General features: G+C 34.6%; 1 protein-coding gene across 1 annotated transcript in view; it reads right to left on the bottom strand.

Annotated features, from left to right (window-relative positions):
- Positions 1-26396, bottom strand: part of Trdn (triadin) — a 382140-nt gene that overhangs the window by 275040 nt on the left and 80704 nt on the right. The window contains exons 5-7 of the mRNA XM_060373675.1: positions 12938-12997; positions 2763-2828; positions 374-433 (exon numbers count right to left, since the gene is read on the bottom strand). Coding sequence (XP_060229658.1) covers positions 374-433; positions 2763-2828; positions 12938-12997 — 186 coding nt within the window. The remainder of the gene's footprint in view (positions 1-373; positions 434-2762; positions 2829-12937; positions 12998-26396) is intronic.

The raw sequence follows: 26396 nt of genomic DNA, 5'->3' as shown, positions 1-26396 counted from the left end.
TTAGATCAAAATTGACAACTTCTGCAAAAGTGTCATAGGGATGACATAGTGGGATAAAGGTCAGAGAGAGCAAAATTCTGCCAATCACATGAGGACACTTTATTTTCAATTCATTATATATGCTGATTGAAGCCCCACCCTCAACTCCCCCAGTCCCATCCTCTTCCCCTTCCTCTTGTCCACTGAATGGGGGAGATTTCCACTAAGAATTTATTTTTTGATGTATTTGGTTTTATTATCATTTAGATATCCAATATTAAATCACTGTATTTAAATGAAACTTAAAAATTATTACAAACATTCTAGATTCACCCAAAATGTGCTCTCATCACCAAAAGTCTTCAAGAATGAAGATAACAAGGATAAAAGTTACCTTTTGCCATTGCCTTTGTCTCTGCTTTTTCTTTTTTCTCAAGTTTCTCCTTGTGAGTTGCTTAAACAGAAAATTAACATTAAAAAGTTATGAATTATGTGCACTTTTAATAGATCTCAAAGCTAATTTTCTTATGACTACACTATTATAGACACCAACTAATGAAGTAACTGGAGGTTTAGGGCACAGATGGACCCACAGTTAGATATACAGTAATCAGTGGCTAGTGGACACATCTAATCCAATATAAAATTTGGTATTAAGAGTTAGAAAGCAGATGATCACGTGGTGGTTTTTCTCCTTTAGTTTGTTTATATGGTGGATTACATTGATGGATTTCCGTATATTGAACATCTCCTTAGATGCCAAAAAAGCATTTGCCAAAATCCAACACCCATTCATGTTTAAAGTCTTGGAGAGATCAGGGATACAAGGCACATATCTAAGCATAGTAAAGGCAATATACAGCAAGCGTATAACCAAAAGCAAATTCAATGGAGAGAAACTTAAATAAATTTAACGGTTATACATGATACCTGAAAAAATATCTTCATATTATTTATTTAGTAACTTAATGAATCAACAGTAATTTATTTAACATGTCTGTCTTCTGTAAGTTCTAAGAAATCTTTAGGTCTCAAGAGAAGGTCAATACCATGTGCAGCATAGTTCCATATTTCAAATAAATAGTTCATTTATGGAAGGTGACAACATTTTTATACAATGTATCCTAAAACATAAACATCTTTAACTGGCATATAGATAACAGAAAAAGACTTACATAAAGCATTTTAGCGCTGGTTTTCATTCTGACTAAATTTTCTACAACTTATAATTTAAGAGCAATCTTTTAATTATTTTAAGAAAACATTTAGCAATATTGAAGCTTGAAAATTAATAAGAACCATAAAATTATTTGATTTTGTCAGGATACAGAACCTTATGTTCAGAATTCAGTACTTTACCAGTAAATGAGAAATGAATAAATATGACTAAGACAGAGAAAGAAGATAGGAGCTTTAAAATTCAAGGAAATTACCACTAGGTAAATATTAATAAAAGAGTAACTCTTTAATTCTAATATTCAAGTGTGAATATGTAACAAGTAATATTGAAACATGCTTCTACGGTTCTGGTTCATAAATATCGCATCCACTCTACATATTATATCTAAGCTGCAGTGTTCCATAAACCAGGAGAGCCAGCTGGCTGTGATACTGAGGATCAAATGTGGTCCAGTCAAACAATAGCAAAAAAAGACCAATCATAATCTTACTTCACATAATACAATGAAGAACAGCAAGATGGATCAAAAAATGAAAACCAAGGAACATTTTTTTAAAGCTTAAGAAAACTATTACCATAGATTTAAACTCTGATGAACGTCCTAATTAAGGTCCCAAAGCAGAAATACTACAGGAACCACACACACACATTCACTCACTCACTCACTCACGCACACAGGTATGCACACACACACACACACACACACACACACCACACACACACACAGCAATAAGTGGGCAAGGGATATGAACACACAGGGAAATCTATAACACTAAAAGCATATTAAAGTCAACATTACAGAAAGTAATAAACTAAGGCATATGATGTAAGATCTCTTCTCTCCATTACTATGACACTTTGTAAAAACAGTAAGGAAAATAGTGTATAGGTGCAGAAATTTTTCTAGGATGTACTTTTGATTTAAGAGATTCAGAATATAACACAAACTAGATTTTGTAAAAGATAAGTAGGGAAACAATACTATAAATTACTAATACAATAGTAAATCATATATGTATATAAAGTGACTATGTGTAAACTTAAAAAACACCATTGTATACATAGTGTTAATGAAGCTTTAGAGAGCTTCACAAAACCTCACACAAATGGCTGTCAGCACCCGAGGTGAGATGGACTGGGAAATGGCAAGGTTAGAGGATGGTAGGGAAGGTTTTCACAGCTCATCTTCCTCGTTCAAACAGTAAGCTGGCTTATCTATCCTCTCAATAAATAAGCAATATCAAACAACTAAAGTAATACAATAGGCAAATTAATTTAAATACTGAGAATAGCTATTTACCTATAAAACTGACCAGTTATATTTTCTCTCTTTCAAGAAATAGTCTTTAAGGCAGGCTCAGAAGTACCAAAGGCTGGCATATTTCTTAAAAGTGACATGGTAAAAAAAAAAGCCTAATGTACTTTATTCCCTTTAGTTCATAAAATGCTCCTTTGTTGTTCTATTCCATGACAATAAACATAATACAACTTTTAGAAGAAGATATTAACATTTTCTAAAGTCTAGATACAATGAGGAGAAATAAACACCTTAAGGAAAAAAAAAATCTCTAATGTTAAAGTGACACAAAGAATAACTGCATACCTTTCTTCTCAGGTTTTTCTCCTTCTTTTATTTTTTCTTTTCCTCTTTCCTTTTCTCTGTGTGAAACTGGAAAGAATCAGATAACACTTATAATTTAAATCAATGGAATAATTTTGAGATAATTTCATGACAGTTTAGCTTAGAAAGTACTTGCAGAAATCATTCTTTAGCTGCCATGAAAGTTTGTTTATATTCTTAAACTTCAAAATAATTTCAGATTTGCTTTGAACACTACTTTTTATTTCACTTCCAAGCATAAGCAGACTAAAATATTTCTGACTGCAAAGATAAGAATGTAGGAACATTCTTTCCTTTATTTTTTATTTATAGTTTTTATTCTTTCACTTAATAAATTAGAAGATCTTCTCTCCCTCCTCTCTCTCTCTCATATATATACACACACACCACACAGTATATGTTGAAAAAAATTCTAGTTTTCATATTGGCTGAATGTCAGAAATATGAAGACAAAAATATAGTACCCTGAACTGAAAGCTAAAAGCAATGACGATGAACCACATGTACTAATACTTTACATTAAATATTTTTTTAACTAATTGTATGAGGCTAGAATGCTTTGACACCTTTCCAAGGGAAGCAAAACTTTAGTGAGCTGTGATCCAGTTACTTATTCCAAGGGGATTCAAATTTAAGTGAAAACCTTGTCTTATTATTTATTCATAGTGCTTATTAATCACCAAGCTAAGTAATATAGAAATCAAACCACCCTCTTCTACGTCCTAACTTTCATTCATTCATTAAGCTCTTTCGATCTAAGCTTTCTCATGCTCTCTTGGCCATCTTTTCTTCTCCCCTACTACCATTCATTTGCACAGGAATACACAGAGAACACTTGTCAAGGACTGAAGATTTTCTTTGGCAACACAAATACCTTCCCTTTCAAGGGGGTGTCAACACATTAATGGGTGATGAATGCTAAACAAATAATTGCAGAGGTAGTTAATTGCATTTAGTGTAATTACTATGGAGAACACAAGCAAGATGGCATGTCAGTGTGGATAATAGGACTTCATCTCAACTACATGTTTGGAGAAGGCCCCTTGGTAGATGTGACATTGAAGAATGTGAGGAAAAAAAAAAAACTTGAGGAAATTAACCTAGTCAGAGACTATGAAGACATGAAGGAAGGAGGCCGTTTCAGCATGTCTGAGCAGGGTATCTGCTGTGGATAAGAAATCCCCGTGCCCCGCCCATTGCTTAGCATTGTATGTGTCACACATAGGAACTATCACAAATTTATAGATATACCATTGTCCCAGTGACCTGACATTTGGTTACAATGAGAAATTTTCCCTTAAACTTAACATTTGGTCCTAAGAGAGTTCTGGTAGCTTCCTAGGACACCATGGCCCCCTGTATGGCACTTCCATCTCTGCTTGTTTGTATCTTCCATCTTAAATTCCCAAACACATACCCTCACTGTCTATTCCTCACCCCATGAATTGCTCTTTGGACTGGGCTCAAGCGTTTCCTCTGTAAATTGCTATCCTATCTATACTTACTGTGGACAGCAGATATACCAGCTATCAATTCTATATCAAAAAGTAATAATGCTGCCAATGTTTATATGTGGCTGCTCAGTAGAGGAAATCTTTTAAGGAACGCGGCACATAACTCTGGAGACCCTCTTCATACCATTATCTGTCATATAGTATGCTGTTAATAATATACTGTCATATATGAAATTGCAACGTTTTCTAAGAACAGCTAATAACCTTTTTTGCTTTCAATCTCTGGAAACATACTTTATTAAAATTTCTTAAATAAAATCGAGAAACAGGAAGGGGGTAACCTACCTCAAAACATCTATACACTACTACCCCCCCCCCCCCCACACACACATAGTGGTTATTTTAGGTGCTTCAGAGAAACTAGTTTCAATTAAAAAAAAAAAAAAAAACAAACTCACCAAATAATGGTAGGAAATCAGCACTTACACAGACCAGAAAGAACTCATAAAGAGCTGATTTTTTTCTTTCTTTGGATCATTGTTAATTAAGCTGACATCCAGATTTTTTTTTTTTTTTGGCAAAAACAAAGCCTCTTTTAAAGTTTCTCTAGGGGGAATCCAAGTTTCTGAGAGATAAGCTGTGCGTTCAGAGCCCTGACTAGAACGACCCCCAAGGGAACACCTAATCTGTAACCCTGCCTGTGCACCCCAGACAGCTGGCTGTCCCTTCCACTTGCAGGTTTTCAGATTGACATGAGCACAGGCATAAACGGGAGAATTAATACAAAACCAGAAGAGCAAAGGGGCTGAATTCAGACTCAAATTAGCATATTAACTCCTCATTCCTGTTTACCCAGGGGTTCCTTCAATCAAACATTCTGATTTACAGACACAGTAGTACATACTGGAATTTCATTATCCTTCAGAAATAACTCCCCACTACAGTTTAGTGAAACAGCTGGACCCATGGTCTCTAGGGAGCTGTTCAAAATGGCAGAAAGCCACCAAAGCTGCTTGGGCAGAAACTTCAAACTTTGGCAAGACTGTGCTCAAATACCAAGTATTGAAATGGCTTTAGACCATGCAAAACAACAGTCAGTAAGGGTTTTTGAAAGAAAAATATTTTGCTACAAAAGCAACAGTAACTAACTGCTAACATAGCTCTGCTGAGGACCTATCACCCACATTGAAAATAAAAAGCTACCTACTTGCTACCAACCTATACTGGCAAGCCCTGTCTTGGTACAGGTACTTTCAACCCAGGGCAAAACTAAGCGTTGGCACCTGTTAGAGCTTAGTATGCCATTCTCATTTACATGAAACCAAAGTCCCCTTTGTAGGCTCGCAATGAAGAGCAAATGGAATGCGCCAGTTGGAGTGGCACAGTGGCTTGGCATCTGAGTTGGCATGGCTGTGCCCATGCCTGTTCTTGTCAAGAATGACCTTTCTTTGACCAGAACATTCAGCTCAGGTCAACTCTGAAGCATATTGCGTCTTCCCACAGGACACCTCTCCGGCTCTCTCCCACACCTCTGCTTTTTAACCTAGCAGACACAAAAAGACATGTATTTTCAGGGGTTTCACAGAACACAGTATCTCTGGTCTCCTAGTTCTTAGTTGCTGCATCATTCTCCGAGGGCTTCTCACAGTTCATAATCCAAAGTTGTGGTATAAAAGTATTTAAGTGCAGCTCTTTATAGACTACTAAGTTCTCCAACTGTTAGGTGACAATAAACTAAACTAAACCTCTGAAGATTACATTTGACTTCAGAACTACTGAATAATAGGCATTATAACTTTCAAAATAAAAGCTCTGAGGTGCATTCTTTTACTTTGTAGAATTTTCTACATTTTATTTAAAAAATAAAAACTTCTCTGTTTTGAGATTTCTAGTGCTTTTTAAAAATTATTTTTTAATTAATTACAATTATTCACTTTGTACCACAGCTGTAGCCCCCTCACTTTGACAGTAAAATATCATTCCGGAAAGCAGAGTGAAAGTACCAAATAGATCACATTGATTTAAAATTATAAATTCTCCCTTAGAAAAAATGAACTGTTCATAAATTAATTTCTGTTTCAGAGACTTTATAAATATAACACCTGCTTAAAATTTAAATAGACATGATGGCCTCTGTGTCCATTGTCCATTTTCATCTACCCAATGACAGATACTCTACTCTGGGTGGACAGTTTGGCCATTTCCTAGTCTCATCCTTTGAGGGAGTCACAATTTATTCTGTATTCTCTGTGCATCTGATCTGAATTAAAATGCAAAGTTCAGAAGGCTAAGATGAATACAGAGATTCCCGTGACAGAAAGATGATGCAATCCATTAAATTTTAACCCTTTTAAAATAAGTTCTACTTCAACCACCAATATAAAAAAATAATATTTATTGTGTAGGTTAGCGTATGCAGCTATATGTGTAATTCATTTTGAAAATAACTGGTAAAATTTTAATTCTCTACAACCAAAAAAAATTAATAAACACAAAAAGATTAACCAGATCATACTAGAAATTGATAATGGAATTCAGAAATTTAACAGAATTGTGTAATTCATTTCTTCTAAGGGAGAATTTATAACTTTAATTCAACATGATCTATTTGGTGCTTCTGTCTCTTAGGGGCATTATAGTTTCATGTCAACATAGCACCATTTCTGTGTAGTTTTAACTTGCTTTTCCCTGAAGGCAAAAGATATCGAACACAATATTAAATATGCAAATATGTGTTTATCATTCATATTTCTTCAGTTCATAACTGTGTTTAATTCATTGGCTCATTTATTGATTAGGTAATTTGACTTGGGATACATAGTTTGGGCCATTTTTACAGATGCTTCATATAATCTCCTATGACAGGTAGAGTCATTAAATGTTTTCTCCTATTTTACATACTATGTTTTTACTTTGCTAAGTGCTAGTTTCAGTGTGCAAAACTCTTATAACTTCATCTAATCCTATTAGTCAGGACTGGTTTGCTTCCTCAGTCCCATTCAGAAAGTCTCTTTCCATGCTTATGGCTTGAAGGTTTATTGCCTATGCTTTCTTGTTGCATCATCAAGGTTTCCAGTCTAAGATTAAGGTCTGGTATAGTCTGGGTTGATTTTTGGTGTACTGGGAAAGATACAGATCTAATTTTATTATTTATGTGTGGAAATGCAGTTTATCAAGCATCTTTTCCTGAAGAACCGTCTTCTTTCCTTTAAGTGTTTTTTATACTACTGTTGGATTAGGTGCATGAAGATTTATGGGCGTATTTCTGGGAATTCAATTCTACTTCACCAGTCTAGATGTCTATTATTGTGCCAGTACTTTGTTGACTACGATGTTACAACTCTGCAGTTGATGCATTGCTGCTTTTGCTTAGGATCATTTGTGGTTCTATATGAATTCTAGAATCTTTCCTTTGAGCTCTGTAAAGGAATCATTGAAATTTTGATGGATAGTAAATTTTTACAATACTATTAGTGTGACCATGAGCGTGAGATGTCTTTTAATCTGATGCTTTTTTTTTTCCAATTGTTTAATGTCTTGAAATTTTATTGCAGAGGTCTTTCAACTCCTTGGTAAGACTTAATTCTATCTTTTTTTCTGAAATTTTGTGAATGGGATTGTCTTCTAATTTTTTCATGGTCAGTTCATTATTAGCATGTAGAAGAGCTATTGATTTATGTGTTATTATTTTTATCTGGGCACTTTGCTTGTTGCCATGCCTTTCTGATCTTTACTGAGTACCATGCCTGTCTTATCTTATCTTGACTCTAACCATGAAACACAGCATTGAGAAAATGGCTAATGCCCATTAGCGGATCACTTCTAAAAGAATTATAACTATACAGATGACATGGCATTTCAGGTAGATCAGTGACATATTTCAAATCCCTTCAGCATGTGGTCATATGATTATTAAGTAGCATCCGACACATTAGATAGTGTATTTATTATGGATCAGGAGACTGGTCAATTTCTGTCATCTGATGCGTTGTCTGCCTAACTTCCACAATGGACATCTTTTCACCTGAAACACTCATGAGCTAAGGGTTCAAGACTCTTTGCTCATCTCCATCTCCATATTTATTAGTCCTTTTTAGTTTTACAAGTACATATTATAAAATATTAGGCTGTCCATTAAAGCTGTTCTTCAAGACCATTTTGACCTATGAAAGCTTTTATTACAAACTGTCACCCTCACAGGAAAAGAAAATTTTTCCTGTAAACTTGTATGAAATCTTACTGCTCAAAACCTATAACTATTCTGTTGTGGTGAACTCATTGCATACATTCACGAAAGGCTGTTTATATGACTGATATTTGAGCTAATAACATTTAGTAATTCAGTGAGAGCTACGTGATAGTTGTGTTTCTTCTAAGCAAATGTAATGACCAGTTGTATTACTGCCTACACAAACTTAACACAAGGTCACAAGTACATACATTATTCTGATTATAATTACAAAATAAATTTCTCCTTTCTTATGGGAAAATATTATCAAGGTTAATTTAGTGTGAGGGCAAATGTTAACTAACAAGTCAGTTTATGCTTAAAGTCATAATGGATACACATAACCAGGCTAACTCCTTAACCCTATGAAACTGTCTTAGCCTTCTTCCCAATGAAAGACGTCAAAATAAACAAAGGGCAAAATAGAAGAGTTATCGTATTAAAAAGTTAAATCATTTAGCATCAAAATTATAAACAATCTTCTTTCGTATGGTTAGTAGTCCGAATTGAAACTGATTCTGTGTCCTTCTAGTATTTACCACATAACTTATTTGAATAAATTGTTTTAGAAATCTGTGTTCTATGGCATTCTGAATTGTTTACTTTTCTGTGTTTCTTTCATTAGTAAATATTTCAGGCATAAATCCATAATGTATCATTTAAAAGTCTTCATGTGAGTTAGAGGAAGTTTTGATATTTAAAGGGAGCAGGCATCAGAAGGAGGGAAAGAAGGAGAAAAAGAGAAAAAAAACAGAAGAAAAGAAACTGAAATAATGTATGACTTAGTTTTAATTATCATCAAAAGTGTTATCTGTCCACAAAAATAACTCAACTTCAGTGTATTGAAAAATTTAAAACTAAGATATTTGTTTATAAGATTGTTATTTATAAGTGATCACAGGTAATCATATCTTAGACGTACACCTTCTTGTAAGAGTTACAGTTGTTTTAATGATAATGTAAACCATAACTAGCCATCACTTTTACCCATAGCCAAACTGGAATGTAAATTAGAGAACATTTCCTTTACATATTATGTATATAAACAGGTATAAAAGTGTTCATGAAAATGTAATTATAAAACTTATTGTCAGTATAAAATATTGTGGAACAAAAAATAGGCACTATTAATGAGTAAATATTCCAGGTATAAATTAATCATGTATTATTAAAGTCTTTGTGTGAGTCAGAAGTTTTGTTTTTTTTAAAGGGGGCAGGCAACAGAAGGAACAATAACAGACAAGAAATCAGAAAGCAAATGAAGTATTCCACTCATGTTCTCACAGGTGGAAAAAGTAGATTGTAACACTAGTCTCATTGGGCTTTACCTATCTGTCTGTCAGTTTGTCTGTCTGTCTGCCTACCTACCTACTTACAAAAATACATACATACTTACCTATCTACCTATCTATCCTTATCTATCTGTCTGTCTATCTATCTATCTATCTATCTATCTATCTATCTATGTACCTATCAATATATCATCTACCTATCTCTGACTGTCTATTACTCTCTCAGAATTATTTGTTTTACTCAGATACATTTGGTCTACTCACTGGGATACAAAATGAATAAACTGTAATTAATAAAATAAATAAATTAATTAAAAAAAAGAAATACATTCAAGTGACTAATCTCTAGCACAGCCTTTGAGAAATTTAATTTAAACTTCAGCCAAATCCACTGTCTTAATTACAGGGGACTCACTGGTTTAATAACCCTACTCCACAGTCCACTGCTTAAAGACTTTAACAGCAGGATTCTGAGCGCTAGGTCCAAAATGCAAATCTTCCTATATGCATTACCGTGCTCACTCCAGCAGCCTTGCTATAAAATTACAATGGAGCTTGCACAATAGAGCTGAGGAGACCCGGGCCAAGTGGAACCAGTTGAGTTCCTCTTTAAATTCATGGAGAGAGCAGTGGCCAGTTCAGTCATGGGTTTCTTAATCAATCTCTGCCCAAGAGCAGGGTCAATTTTCTGGCCAAAATAGTTAAGAACCACAAAGGCAAAATAGGCAGTAAGAAGACATTAGCCCCTAAATACAAGCAAACACTAATCTCAGGTGAATAGGCATTAGTGTTTTGATTGTGTAAGTTTTGGCTGCCCAATGCAGAATACAAAGATTATGTTTATATATTTAATATCTAAAGAATTACTTACGTTCATCACAAAAATTCATACATGAAGTATATTTATTTATTTATTATCATTTATTACAATTTATTCAATTTGTATCCCTGCTGTGGGTGACCCCTCCTCATCTACTCCCAATCCCACCCAACCTCCCTCTATGCCCATCCCCTATTCCACTGATAGGTAAGGTCCTTCCTCTCTTCTATTTGACCCTAGCCTATCAGGTCTCCTCAGTACTGGTTGCATTGTCTTCCTCTGTGGCCTGGCAAGGCTGCACCCCCTTGGGGGAGGTAATCAGAGAGCCTGTCACTGAGTTCATGCCAGAGAAAGCCCTGCTCCCTTTATTAGGGAACCCACTTGGAGACTGAGTCTATGGGCTACATCTGAGCTGAGGTTTAAGGTACTCTCCATGCATTGTCCTTGGTTGGGATATCATTCCCTTCAGGGCCCCCAGTGCTCAAATAATACTGTGATATAACAACATAGACAAACAAGCTATTGTAAGCTAATAGGGATTTCTGGCATGTTCATAGCAGCTTTATTTGTAATAGCCAGAATCTGGAAATAACCCACTTGTCCCTCAACTGAGGAATGGATACAGAAATTGTGTTACATTTACACAATGGAATACTACTTAGCAATTAAAAACAAGGAAATCATGAAATTTGTAGGCACATGGTGGGAACTAGAAAAGATCATCCTGAGTGAGGTATCCCAGAAGCAGAAAGACACACATGGTATATACTCACATATAAGTGGATATTAGACATATAATATTGGATAAACATACTAAAATATGTACACCTAAAGAAGCTAAGCAAGAAGGAGGACCCTGGGTAAAATGATCAATCCTCACTCAGAAATGGAAACCAGGTTGGACATTGGAAGAGAGAGAAGACAGGGAACAGGACAGGAACCTACCACAGAGGGCCTCTGAAAGACTATACACAGCAAAGTAAAAAAGCAGATGCTGAGACTCATAACTAAACCTTGGGCAGAGTGCAGGGAATCTTATGAAAGAAGGGGGAGATAGAAAGACCTGGAGGGAACAGGATCTCCACAAGGAGAACAATAGAACCAAAAAATCTGGACACAGAGGTCTTTTCTGAGACTGATACTCCAAACAACCACTGTGCATGGAGATAACCTAGAACCCCTTCAGAGAAGTGGCCCATGGCAGCTCAGTGTATATCAGCTAATTTTTAATATAAGAAATGCATACTGTATTTCTTTTTAAAAGAAATATTTGCACATGGGAGGCGCTTGCACTCAAAGTCAGATTTCTATACATGCTTTGCCATCAGTCTTCTAATTGACACCATACTCAGCTTTTCTAACAGTTAGTTTTTATTTAAGGAAAATTATTTTATTTATTTCCTTCTGTATACCATAAATACGGTGATGGTGAGAATTTTTTCAACCTCTAGAACATCAAAATTATGTACATCTGCCCAATTTCAAAACCTGGTCATGTTTAGAAATTTGTGCCTATTGAATACCACTGCTTGCTATAAGTTTATTTAAGGTTTTCTGGCTTCCTGGATCACCCACAGAAAAATGACAGTTTTCAGATGGCAAGGTAGTATTGCCTATAGTAAAATGCTTCTACTGAATGATTGGAGTTCCTTGATTCAGACTGGCTGAAAGGACTGTTTAATTTATTACATTGTTAACATCCTATCTACCCCTTGAGTCTGTGAAGAGACCAGGGGGCTAGACAGTGACATAATCTAATGACTTTACATGTCTGCATGAATGATTAGAAAGGCATTCAATGATACACAAAGTTTATGTGTGGTTTTATTTATTTACTTTTAACCTTGGCTGTCTTGGACTATCTTTGTAGATCGGACTGGCCTCACAGAGAATTTTCTTCCTCATCCTCACTCAGTGCTGAGGCATGTGCCACCGAGTCCAGGCAAAGTTCAGTTTTACAGTGTGAATTCTGAATCAATATAGGAAGTGATGAAAAAGAGCACATATTTGATAAGCTAAGTAACATTCATAACACTATTTATTAAGAAAAAGATGTTAAGTAAAGATTTTCACCAATTTTGAAGTTATCATAATTTTTATCATTAAAGGTTACACACTTATACCTGGAATTAACTGTACAGGAAAATATTGATGTGAATAGTATCAGAAAAATTAAAAGTAAAATTTCTTAATCATGGACATTTTTTCCCATATGAAAGTACCAAAAATAAAATTGTACCTCTTCTTCACAAGGAGGGTGAAAGGAAGGAAGAAGAGGAAAAAGAGAAGAGAGGAGAAAGGGTAATGGGATCTTGAGAAGCTATAAAAGGAGGCGGAGACACAACAGGAAATGAAACTTGTACCTTTAGTTTGTATTTTCTTCTCAGGTTTCTCCTGCTTTTCAGCCTTTTCTTTGTGTATTTCTATGGAAACAGAACGTGAATTTTAAAAACTTGAAGAAGTATCAAATTAAAGCCATACCAGTAACTAAAATTTTACTTCCATAACAAAAATGTAGGAGGCTTATGTCAATCCCAAAGATGGGAGAAGACCACCCAACCAAATCATCATTACCAAATTAATTGGAGCCAGCTATTAATTAAAGCAGGCTTTTTTATTTGTGTACATGGGCTGCCTCCCCCTAAAGTGAGGTTTCAGAGGTCAGCACTGGGCGTGAGGAAGACAAGGAAATTATAGCTTGGGGCTAGCTAGGAGGTTTCTAAATGGGGGATTTGGCTGGAAAAAAAATAAGAAGGGTTACAGGAACAAATAACAAGCTAGTCATAATGACATCCTGAAACATGGCCATGACTTAAGATGGTCATAGAGTAGTCAAACACAGGTAGTCAGAACAACCTTTTGAAATAAAGGTAGGGATGCAAAGATGGTTTTGAAAGAAAGGCATGGTTTCCTGGGACAGGAAGTATGGAACCATTTCTAGTTAAAGTTACAGGTGGGGTAGAGCTCAGCCCTTCAGAAACAAGTTTAATCATCAACAGAAATGAGCCTCGTTTGTCTTTACGGTAAGATGGCTTTGAAGCCCTAGATGGAGGCAAGCTGGTTCTTCATTTCTGAGGCCTGAAAGAGGCTTGTTAATAACTACCACATGAAATCACTTTTTTTTATTGAAATAAAGGAAAAACTGGAATCACTACAAAATCAGTCACTTAAAAAAAAGGAAGTATTTACCCTGAGAGAGATACTGCCACTGCTGTCAGAAAATGATCAGAGTCTGACTGTGCTTCTTTAATTACTGTCAATGTGGACTGAGAACCTTCAGCCAGGTATTCATTTAAGTTCAGGAAGGCTGAATTTTTACATATTTAAGAATTTATGAAGTGAGCTGTAGCAACTAACAGGAAGTCCATCTATAATTACTGTCTCCAAGCTATGTTTATAACTGGCATTTGGCATTGCAGTTAAACAACTGTGTCAACCAGATATAGCTCATTTCATAAATAACTGAATTTTTTTAAATGTGAGAAGTTTACAACTTTATTCAGTTTTCAATAGCTTCATTGTACACATACATAAATATATACATATACACACACACTTACATATCATATATATATACATATCATATATATATCATATATATATCCAAGCCTTAATAATGAAGACAATTATGAATTTACAGTTAATTTAGAGAGAAGCAAATTTGAGATGAAGGTTTTTGCCACCTCCTAAAGGTTACGTATTCCTCAATGTCATGAGCTTTCTTTTAAAAGGCCAATGATGTTTGTTTATTTGACTCATTTATCAGGCAGCTGGTCTGAGATGACAGTAATTTCTGTAAATATTGAAAATCTGCATCTGTTGATTTGCATTTTTATCTTTTGTATTTTATTTGAACTCTGAATGAGATACTGGATTTGTTAGATACTATTAAAATTAAGTTGAATATTTCCCTTCTTACTTTTAGAATTTGTTTAGTCAGAGGGTTTGAACGATACATGTGGGTCACATTACAGTCATACCACCAGAGTGCTTCTTTAGTCCTTAGGGGAACAGGTGTCCAATTTTAAATCTTAAAGCAATCACAGAGGTAAAACTCTTCAAACGAACTGATTAAAAACAAATTTGAGCTTCTTCCCTATCAAATTCCTACTCCCTTTATCTTATCTAAAGCAATAGAAGCTACAGAAGATTGGAACTAGGTATAAGCCAAGTCATTAAAACAAGCTAAATGCCTAATGTTTAAAGTCATTTTGAGAGATGTTTATTTCTCCTAAAATGCATTAGCTGGAAACAAAGGTGGAATGAGAATTTTTAAATTAAAATTTACATTAAATGTTAGAGCCATTTTGATATGAAAAGCTATAAAGTTATTACTGAAAATATTTTATTTCCCCTCAGAGGAGTATGTCCATGTGATGGATGCATGTGGATATTCTATTCTTCCTGTAGGCCATGTAAATGAATAAAGAGAAAATTCTGAAACCTACATGGAAAGGACAGAAGTTGGATTAGACTTTTCTGCAGGGTTCAGTGCTGAAAGCTCTCTACCTGAGCAAACATGACCAACAAGCCCAGTCTAAGGCATCGATGTGAAGTGGGTGATGTTTGTCCCCAATAGACCAGATTAAAAAAGCAGTATCAGATATTTCTCTAGCTCTGGTTATCTGTGTGCTTTTAGCAAGATGTACATCAAAGCATTAACATTAAACTATAATCTATGAAGAAATTAGCCACCCTTGGGAAAAAAATATGAATGTCTATCTCAAAGACTAGAGTCAGAAACAGCAATCAGGGCCCACTCACAGGAAAAAGCTCTGCTTGGTATTTTGCATCTCATTCTTTTCGAGACATAAAGGACTACTCAGACATGAAGAGAAATGAAGCTCCACTATTGGCAGTGAGTGAAATAGGAGACTATTTTGTTAAGTGATATACGACAGTCGAGTATTAACTGTTCTTATTTCAGTGAAATGAAACTTCCATCTGAGCAGGATGAATACTACTAAGAATTGGGAACGGTGCTACGGTGAGGAGAAAAGTGGATGAATATGATCTATGCTGCTGCATGCACGAAAGTATTATTCTAAACTCTGTTAAGTGTGTTAATTCTTTTTATAAAAAAACATACCACTCAAGGATCAGGAAAGCATGTGAGCGAATATACTCTCTCTGACATTTCTTAAGGAGGTCGCTCTGAACATGAAGATCTATACTTGCAAGTGGATGCACTTGATTTACTTAAGAAAAAAAAAAGTTAAAAAATTTGAAGAATGACCCTCTGATGGGAGAAAACTAGCAACACTTCAGGAAGTTTAGCCTCTTTTTTGTGACAAATTAGTACAGTATAGTACAGTATAGTTTAGTAGAGCATACCTAATTGTATAGCTCTGAACACATGTTCAGTATTTTATTTTTCTGTACTTCAGCTTTACACACATGAAGATAATCCTATACATAATGGCAGGTCCACCCAGCTTTCATTCAAGATGTTAAAAAGAATGCATGATGAAAGTCTTTATACCTCAGAGTAAAGGCATATACTTTCTTAGACAAATTTCCTTTTTCTGTAGAACATCATCGACTAAATTTGGGGCTTCACTCTCAGTTAAATCTGCTAGTAAGTATGTTTTTAGAGGGCTCTCCATGCAGTACGGCTAACTTAGTACAGGTCTATGGTCTTTGCTCCAAGTGGAAAGAGATGGTATTTCATGATTCCAATTCAAAGAAAAACCTATATATCTCTCTGCTACTTTATTGTTGTGTTGCATTCTCCTTGGGGATTGGATTACAGCACTAGTATTATTGCCCTTGGCAATCAGCTTTCAGAAGATCCTCTGAAGACTGCACAGAGTGTGCCCATCTGTCTTATACTTTAGCCAGGAAATGATGACCATGCATTCTCCCCTTCAACTGATTAATAACATGTTACCAATTTAGATTTCACAAAGATATCTTTCCTGAGGTGATGTCTGACTCATTCCCTCCAACCACACTTCCCAGCCAAGGACTATTTGTAGAATACTGGAAAGTTTAATTTAAAAGATTCAAGGCATTACAAGTAGGAACTTAATGCTCTATGGTCTTTAACTTTCTTCTTTGAAGGGGAAAAGTCCTCTATTATTAATTCTTTCAGTTGGTTATTTAACCATTTCTGTAGACATGTCAATGCCTCTCCCTTGTGTAACATGGTCTTGATGCAAGATTGCTCAATTTTTTATTTAAAACCATGATATTCATTCAGGAACAGTTTATAATAACGACATAAAGAACAACGAGAAAATTTAGGGAAGTCATTAATCCCATTCCAATGCAAGAGCATTATAATTAGACAAACGTCAAATGCCTCTGAAAGGCTGTTCACTGTCAGCACAAGGTCAAATCATACTCCAATGTAACCAGAAAAATCCTGGGCTTTTTGGTTTAGGCAGTTACAGAGGTCAAGGTATTTCAATATAGGTGTATGACTGCCCGATTTTGAGAATGCCATAATACAAAATGAGGTGAAATGCAAAAAGAATGACCATTATCTCAATGGATTAAGAAGCAATGAAAGATGACCTCGTGTCCTGCCAAGTCATTATTAGCTCTGGCTCATAATAAATGGTCCTTCGCAATCGTGTTCCTGAGTCAGAACCACTGTCAGAGAAGGGAGGTGAAATCCACAGAGTGAATGTGGTGCTTTCCTATTTATTTTGCTTTTATTGTCCTCAGACTCTTCTTTTCAGGGGGAAGTACAAGTGATGATGAGGAAGAACAAAGGGAGCCATTATTTGCCTTACATTCTTGTGCATACTCTCACTCAAAATAAATTAGGAAAATAAAGCATAATGGCCTCTGCTTATTAATGTGTTTGACTAAAGATCTAGAATTATTTAAACTCTAGTTTTGGTGTCATCTTATTTAATGGAAATGACAAAATGTACTGTCCTCAATCAGATTTTTTTAATGAGTGCCAAACAGTATGAGAGATTTCAAACTGATAGAAGATAGATAAGCAGACACAATAATTTATTAGAGTGCTGAGAATAAATACAAATTAGCCTTCGTTTTATATTTTTTATCACTTCATGATTGCAATAATCTAAAGATAATAATCTTCATATGAAAGATGTCATAAGTCTTTGGTATTCTAATGTAATTTTAAAATGCATTTTGATATAGACACAGAAATCTATTAAAAGAATCTCCATAAAATATTTTAATTTCTGGCATTCATTAAATGCAGCTAACTGTTGGAGGTAATTAACACTGGAGTCAATATGTCGAATTAAAATCTGATACCGATTGCTGTTATGAGAATTTTATTTCCTCATCCATGAAATAAGAAAATAACAACACAGGCTTCCTTGAGTCAAAAATGAGTCAAAATTTAAAGGATATTAAGTGATAATCATGTGATTGATTGCTTTCTGTGACCCTGATATTATTGTCCTTGTTTTGATGATGGCCCAATATTTTCTTCTACAATAAAATTTCAACAACTAACAGAACGATTATATAGTAATTAAAAACTTGAGAAACACATATACTGTATGAAAAGCATTTAATATTTAAAACCACAGTCAGTATCACATTAGGAGATAATATCTTACCTATTCATGATAAACTCTCAAGCAATTTAACTACTAGATGAAATTGAAATTTTTTTTTAGAAAGCAAATTTGCTTTTCAAATGTGTTAGGGCTGTGGACACAGCTCTGTCGTGAAGTGTTTGGTTTGGGTCACAGTAATATATATGCTGAGGTTTATGTAGGTATATTTGTATAGTTATAAACATATGTGTGTGTATATATATATATTCTGTAGCTTTTCTCAGTATCTGTAATATAGACATTATATATTATTTTACAATATTAAAAAATCTGGGGAAAGTTATTGACTATATAAGTATACATTTATTATATATGCATACTACAAATATCTGAAAAACATCATAGAATTTTACCGTGTGTGGACATAAAGTAACTGAAAGTAAACAAATTCTTCTTCAAAAGTTTTTTCTGAAGTATAGAGTTTTAACATTTTTATGTTACAATGAATATGTAAATGTTAATAAAATTAAGGACATGCATTTTTGTATAATACTATAGTTACAGTAAATTCATATAATTTAAAACATCTACAATAAAATGTGGAAAATCGAAACGAAATTTAAATTAGATATATCTATTCATCAAGTTAAAAGGAAGGGAAAGTAAATTTCAAATACCTCAAATCTGCATTCCTTTTGTGCTCTGGATTTTGTTACTAATGTACTTTGTTGACATGTCCTTTTATTTGATCTAATACTATTTATTTTATAGGTACTTGAGTTATATATACAAATAATAAAGTTCATGCATTTGGTCAATGTATTTGTGCTCTTCATTTAAGAAAATGAGTATGGATTTTATGTGGTTTGAGGTGTGGTTTTTCAGGTGTGCTGAGAAACTTTCACGTTCTCACAATAAATGCTGCATGTTTATGGAATATCAAATTAGCAGTAGTTAAAATGTTAAAAAACCTGTAAATTTGAAGTGACAATTCGCTTTATTGGTATGACCCTCATTCCTGTTGTTTGTTTTGTTGGCTCAGAACAAACTTATCTGAATTTAATGCCAATGGAAAAAAATCATTTTGATAGGTTTCTCTTCAGATTTTCTAATCTGGAGATCTTAGAACTTGGGAACTGAAGGCACAGTTACCAAAAACGGTAAGGTATAAAGAAACAAAACACAACAAACAAACAATCAAAACAAAAAACAAAAAAAGAAACCCAAGTTGGTGAAAATAGATTGTACTAAATGATTCTTTTAAAAAGTCATATTTACAGTCAGGTCTCTAAGTATCTTCTCATGTTTTGAGTATTTCTAGCTATGATAAATTATCTTTACCTATTTTTGATCATAAAAATGTATGTCTTAATCTTGGGTGCTTCTTATGCAGACAAATTAAAATATGCACTATTTATCTAGGATATTGACACTTTGTTAATAAATTCAAAATGCTATCAATTCAAGATTTTTAAAGACTTTTTAAAAATAATTTATTTTATATATATATTTGGTGCTTGGCATACATATATTCCTGTGTCAGGAAGTCAGATCTACTGGAATTTGACTTAGAGACCAGAGAGTTGTGAGCTGCCATGTGGGTGCTGGGAATTGAACCAGGGTTCTCTGGAGGAGCAGCCAGTGCTTTTAACCTCTTAAATGGCAGACTCAGAAGTCAAAAGGATAATTTCTATTACCAAGGCAACTAACTATCTTGATTCAAGATAACAAAAATGTTTTAAATTATTTTGATGATTTAAAAATTCAAAGAAGGTTTTATATCTGTTTTCCACGATATCTTTCAAGAATCAGATAAGATAAAAATACTTTCTTAAACTTTTTTTTCCTTTTACTATAAAAATGTTTTTTTCATGAGAACATAAAATGACTTTATGTAAGGCTTTCCCAATTTTTGTTAGGGTGCTAACAAACAAGAAGAACAAACGAGATTTTATCCTTAAACAACCATTAAGTAATTAAATGGACACACACTAGAAATCCTTGTAAGCAGTTATCCCAAGGAAATCACCATGGATATTCGAACTTAAGAATGTAATATAGTTTGTGTCTTATTTTGCCATATTTTAATACTTTATAAATTAAACTAAACTTTTTCAAGAAAAATAATTGTCTCTTCATTGCATGCTAATGTTTTTCACAATTTCATATTAACTATGTTGAAATGTTATCTACCTAATCTCATTTTTCCCTCATAAAATCTATAATCTGAGGTTAATACTTTTTTGCACATTAGGATTTATTTTCCCCATTCATAAAATGAAACACCATTCCCCATGTGTAACCACCCTGACAGATGGAAGTGATTACCAATAATACCTTTTATTAGATAAACACTCATGGAGTTGAGACATATGGATGAGGTTTTGGCTGGGAGAGTATATGTGCTCCATAAAATTGATGATACCCTACACCAGATCAATGTGGCTGTATATCAGGATCATCTGGGGAGATCTGAAAACACATTCTTGAGCTACAGCCCAAATTAAATCAGTTTCCCACAGTGAGGAAACGTGGAGAATCCACAATTTGACTAAGCTTTCAGGTAACTTCAGAACCATTGTCAGGTGTGTGAACTGCTGTCCAGATGTATGTTTCTCAAATCTTACTCTGCATAGGAACTGTCTGGGGATCTTCTTAAAATTCATGTTCTTGTTCAGCCAGCTTAGATGTATGCAGATTTCTAAATAGCTTCTAGATGACGCTCAAATTGTGGGCAGTGGACCACACTTTGCAGTGCGAGCATTTGTTCTGAATGAAGCTATTTATAAAAATCATTAATATACGACATCATGATTTAATCAGTCAGACATCATCACAGCTGGAAAGGAACTAGAACTGAGTATCAATAAATCTGGTACATTTGTTTCACAGGTCTGACAGGAACTGAGAGTCACTGGGGTTATATGAAGTACACAGATAATCAAACAGAAACACCTAATTCTATTCACTGGGGTTTATCCCAATCATGCTTCAACTTCTGAAAGTTTATCCCATGGAAGAACTCTGCTCAATGTGAGAGGCTATTGGACAATTTGAAACTCTAGAGAGAATGTAACTTATTCCTTTAAACATAGGGGTCTCTTTATGGTTCCTCACTGTGGACGCAATGTGACCAGTTGCCTCATGTTATTTTTACCATTATGCCTTCTCTGCCAACTAAAATCTGTACACCTGAAGAAGCTAAGCAAGCAGGAGGACCCTGGGTAAGATGCTCCATCTTCATTCAGAAAGGCAAATGGGATAGACTTTGGAAGAAGGTGAAAATAAGGAAGAAGATAGGAGTCTACAACAGAGGGCCTCAGAAAGACTCTACCCACCAGGGTATTAAAATGGATGCTGAGACTCATAGACAAACTTTGGGCAGAGGGCAGGGAATCTTATGAAAGAAGGGGGAGATAGAAAGACCTGGAAGGGTCTGGAGATCCACAAGGAGAACAACAGAACCAAACAATCTGGGCACAGGGATCTTTTCTGAGACTAATACTCCAACCAAGGACCATTCATGGAGATAACCTAGAACCCCTGCACAGATGTAGCCCATGGCAGCTCAGTCTCCAAGTGGGTTCCCTAATAAGGGGAGCAGGGGCTCTCTGTGACATGAACTCAGTGTCTGGTTTTCATCACCTTCCCCCGAGGGGTGGAACAGCCCGACCAGTTCATACAGGAAGACTATGAAAGACAGTTCTGATGAGACCTGATAGGCTAGGGTCAGATGGAAGGAGAGGAGGTCCTCCACTATCAGTGGACTGGGGAAGGGGCATGGGAGGAGATGAGGGAGTGAGGGAGGTTGGAATTGAGAGGGAATGAGTGTTGGGCTACAGCTGGGATATAAAGTGAATACATTGTAATAAATAAAAAAATATTAAAAAATCAATTTCCTTCCATTGTTTTTTTTTTTTCAGGTTAAATTGGTTTTAATTTGTAATTCAAGAATCTGGGCAGAATCCACCCTACAAACTAGAATGGAAGTTCCCACTGAGCAATGACAGAATAACAGGTTTTCCAAGGTAGGAAAGGAAACAGAATAGAAACAAACAAACAAACAAACAAACAGAAAGAAAAAAACAGAGCAAGCAGGAGGGGGACCCATATGGAAGGGTTTGGAGGGAGAAAAAAGGGGCTAAATGACATAATTGCATTATAATCTCAAAAAATAAAAGAAATAGTTTTTAAAGCTGACTAACTTTAAGGTAAGGTATGGGTAAAATTTTTTATCATTGTCATTTGTTTAAGGGGGTTGGCAAGAGTTAAATCGCATTACTTCATTATCTACTCTTGGGTAAAATAAAATCTCTTTTCAGAATAATTATTCTATGAGAGGAATTTACTTCTCGAAATTTCAGTTAGTTTGCACAATTTTACCTGTGGCTCAGTTTCAGTGTAATCAATCAGGGCCTAGCATAGAAGCCCAGTTCCGGTAACATCTCTGTTCCCTCCTTCTACAGGAATGACAATTATTGTGAAGTTTACAAAGAATGTTTAATACCAAGAACTTAGAAAAAGAGATAAGCTCACACAAAGTATCTCAAGATGAAATACAGTGCTGTGGACTGGGTGTTTCTGTCCATAAAGATTCAAATATGAAAAAAGTAAAGAAATTACATCTATCTGTGACCAAATTTCCAAATTTGTTCATACTTTAATCTTGAACTTTCCAGGCCTCAATTATAAGAAAAATTATGAGAAAAAAAAATGTTTTCAGCTTAACCCTCCCATTATGTAGTAGCAACACCAGTCTCAACAAAGTTATTATAAGTCATTAATATGTGAATACAGTAACATTGTATTGGTTACTTTCCTGTTGTTCTACTAAAACATCAAGGCCAAGACATCTTATAAAAGAAAGTGTTTAACTGGGCTTATGGTTCCAGGGGTTTAGAATCCAGAGGACAGAGTGAAGGCATGCCAGGAGGAGCAGCTGAGAGCCCACATCTCAGACCTCTAACAGGAGGCAGACATTGCAATGAGGATGGCTGGAGACTTTTGAAACGTCAAATTCCTTCCCCGTGACACACCTCCTCCAACAAGGCACCCACTCGTGATTCAAAGACAGGGTTCTCCTGGAGTCCTTTCACTCTTAAGCTGACTGTGGTCAAGTATTTCGTGACAACACTGAGAATGCTAAAGAATACAGGTAGCAGGGAAATTATAGTTGAGTGTGTAAATCAGAAGGTCACCGTGCTCCTAAGAGCAAAGGCCAGTTTTTCCTTTACAGACCTCCGAATGTGCTTAGCTCTGAGAGACTACAAATATTCCTCTTCGACTTAGAAGCTAGATGTCAGCACAAGGCATTACAAAACACAACTTCTGGTCAAAAGACTATCATTATCTTCTAAAATTACATATTTGAAAGAACGTAAATGGAACAATGGTCACTCTTACATACGTACTTATTATAGGCAAAGGTTTAAGTAAGAATGATCAGGAAAAAGGAGATAAATGTTTCTATTAGATGGTGCTTAGAAGTGTTAGTACAAACTTTAAAAATAGACTTGCTAAAGGGTTATATTTTTTTCTGGCTGTTTAGCTAACCTAGGCATTAAACACTTAAACATTAGCACAGAAATATGAAAAAAAATGATAAATTGGCTATAAGCCAATATTTCACTTTTTTAAAATATGGAGAATTATTAAGATGCCTGTGCCTTATGGTGAGTGAATTCCTCTTGTTCCTCCACCTCGTCCTTTCCCCACACATACACCCTCTATTTGTATCACTGGGCATGCTTTTAATTAGGACTTGGAGAATTTTTGAATAATTGAAGTATTAAAATATTTGTCTAAATATGGTCCAATAAGATAAATCCTTGACCTCATCGATGTCAACCATGTGGCACTATAAATGTTCTATCTCAATTACAATCTATTTTGCCCATTTATTTATCAGTCTCGTCAACACGGTCTTTTGGGGAACATTTTAACAGTAAGTGCTAGTTCCCTGTCACTTGTTAATAAGATATACCGTGTTTTATTGTTTTAGTTATTTATAAGGCAGAGTTTTCTGTCACAACACATAAAATTTTCATTGACACACATTGAAAACTTTAAGAAAATTTCTACACCGCGTTTTGAAGATATTATAAGCAAGCACACAAATGGTCTATTCCACCTAGCTCATTGCTTGAAATATTGACAGAATCTGAAAAAAGAGAAAGCATTAAAGTTAAATTTGATGATGAGCTTAATCGCTGAAAGGTTGTCAGTGCTCTGCAATAGTGTTTATGTACCAGGGACAACCTACTGTGGCATAGTATGAGTCCTCTGTGACTTGCTCCCTTTTAGAACTTTAAGGTCATACAGGAACCTAAAAACCCATATGCGTATATGGTCATTGTTTATTGCTTTCCTTTAAAATGTTCACAACGCTTTTAGAAACTGCATTCCTTCCCACACTTGGAAACACTATCCAAATTTTTCAATAAGTTAAACACATATAAGAATCATAACTTAACAATTGCTGAAATTTAAATTAAAATTGCAGTTAAAAGAAGGTGTTGGCATATACCTATAATCTGAGCATCATGAAGGTAGAGAGAGGAGGAACCAATGAAGTCACCCTGAACTACACAATGAGTTGAAGGCTAGCTTGGGCCACATGAGAACTTTTCTCAGAAAATTTCCAAAAATTAAAATGTAAATTAAATAAAATCAAATCACTGTGCCACTAGCGTTATGCCAGGCAGCGTATAACTGCTTGAACTCCAGTCCCAGGAGATCCAAAACCCTCCTCTGGCCTTTGCAGATGCACACACACACACACACACACACACCACAAATTTTAAAAAATAAAATTTAGAAGAAATATATTTTTTAAAATAGCTCATCAGTCTGTGGATAAATATGATGCACAGTTTATTATTAGAATTGAATATGTCTTACAAATAAATTTAATCCTTTGTCTTTACTTTTAAAAATATGAATGTTAAGAATCTTTATGTATATCTAACTTTATATGCCTATTAGCTAATATTTGTCTACATATTTATATGCATAAATAACCATAGACATATATGCATGTTTCAAATTAATTATTTCTATTTTATTGCATTTTTGTCATATCAAGATGACACTAGAAATAACAATAATTTTATTGAATTATTATTTTTTAGTTTTTGAGACAGTGTCACACAATCAGTCTAGGACAGAATTGTAGATGCCTCTGACTCAGCCTATGAAGTGCCAGAATTATAGGTATGTGTTAATACCCCTAACTAAAAAAAAAAAAAAAAAAAAAAAAAAAGAATCATTTTTATGTTAAGTAATTGCATACTGGCTGTTCAGTTTCATTTAAAACCCTAAATTCATAAGATTTTTAAGATATTTGTATCTTTGACATCAGAATCACTGAATCTCCAGATATTCACTGAATATCTGGGAAAGAAGGCAACTTTATCAGTCTTTCCATTTAGCTATAAGGTATGTTTAATGCTTTTACACAATTAAACCTTTGATAATAGGCTTACTTAGGAAAATAAACATATTGTGAATTTGTGACAGTATTGTATGTTCTCTTGTTTTATTGAATGTGTTTTTTAAATTGTGCTTACATTTTTTTTGGAGTTTATGATAATTTATTACAAAAATTGCCCATGGAAACTAATAGGAAAAAAATATTTTTGTCTGTGAAACTATTGCTAAAATTAGTTTTGTTTTGTGAAAATATGTATATATATATATATGATTTTGTTTTTAATTATAAATGTTTTAATTTAAAATTTTAGAAAAATGAGAAAGCTATTGCTATTGTAACCCACATAGAAACGTGTCACTAATACACAATATTAAAGCTGTATGGATCAACTATGATAATATTATTTTATCATTATGTTACAAAAATGAGACAAACCAAACTGATATTTTATTGTTTGTTATGTTTTTGTTATTTTCATATGTCATTGTAAATGCTGTTTTTATTTTCTCAGATGAAGGAATGGAATGATAGATGTACCCAAGTTGTGTGCATATAAATACATGGCTTGGGCTGAGCCCAGAGCATTTCTATCTAACTAACCCTAGGCCTAGGCCTGGAAACTTTTAACCTCCATGCAATCTAAGCAAGCCCAGACCTTGAAGGGGTCAGCTTTCTGTGTCCATCTGCTAACCTAGGCCTAGAATATTTTCAGCCTCTGAGACTTACTGCTGAATAAATTCACCCTTTCTAGCTCTTTTTGAATTCTGGATGGCTGGTTTAACTCAGCTGTTCTGGCTCAAACTCCTCTACAAGCTGACTGACTGAAACTGGCTACTCTTGGGTTCTCACTGAATTGGTATGGTTGGAAAAAACCTCTGAATTCTACAAACCTAACTG

This window comes from Meriones unguiculatus, chromosome 20 (genome assembly GCF_030254825.1).
Source record: "Meriones unguiculatus strain TT.TT164.6M chromosome 20, Bangor_MerUng_6.1, whole genome shotgun sequence".
NCBI lineage: Eukaryota > Metazoa > Chordata > Mammalia > Rodentia > Muridae > Meriones > Meriones unguiculatus.
Note: the sequence above shows the minus strand (reverse complement) of the source record. Positions and strands in the feature narration are given on the sequence as shown.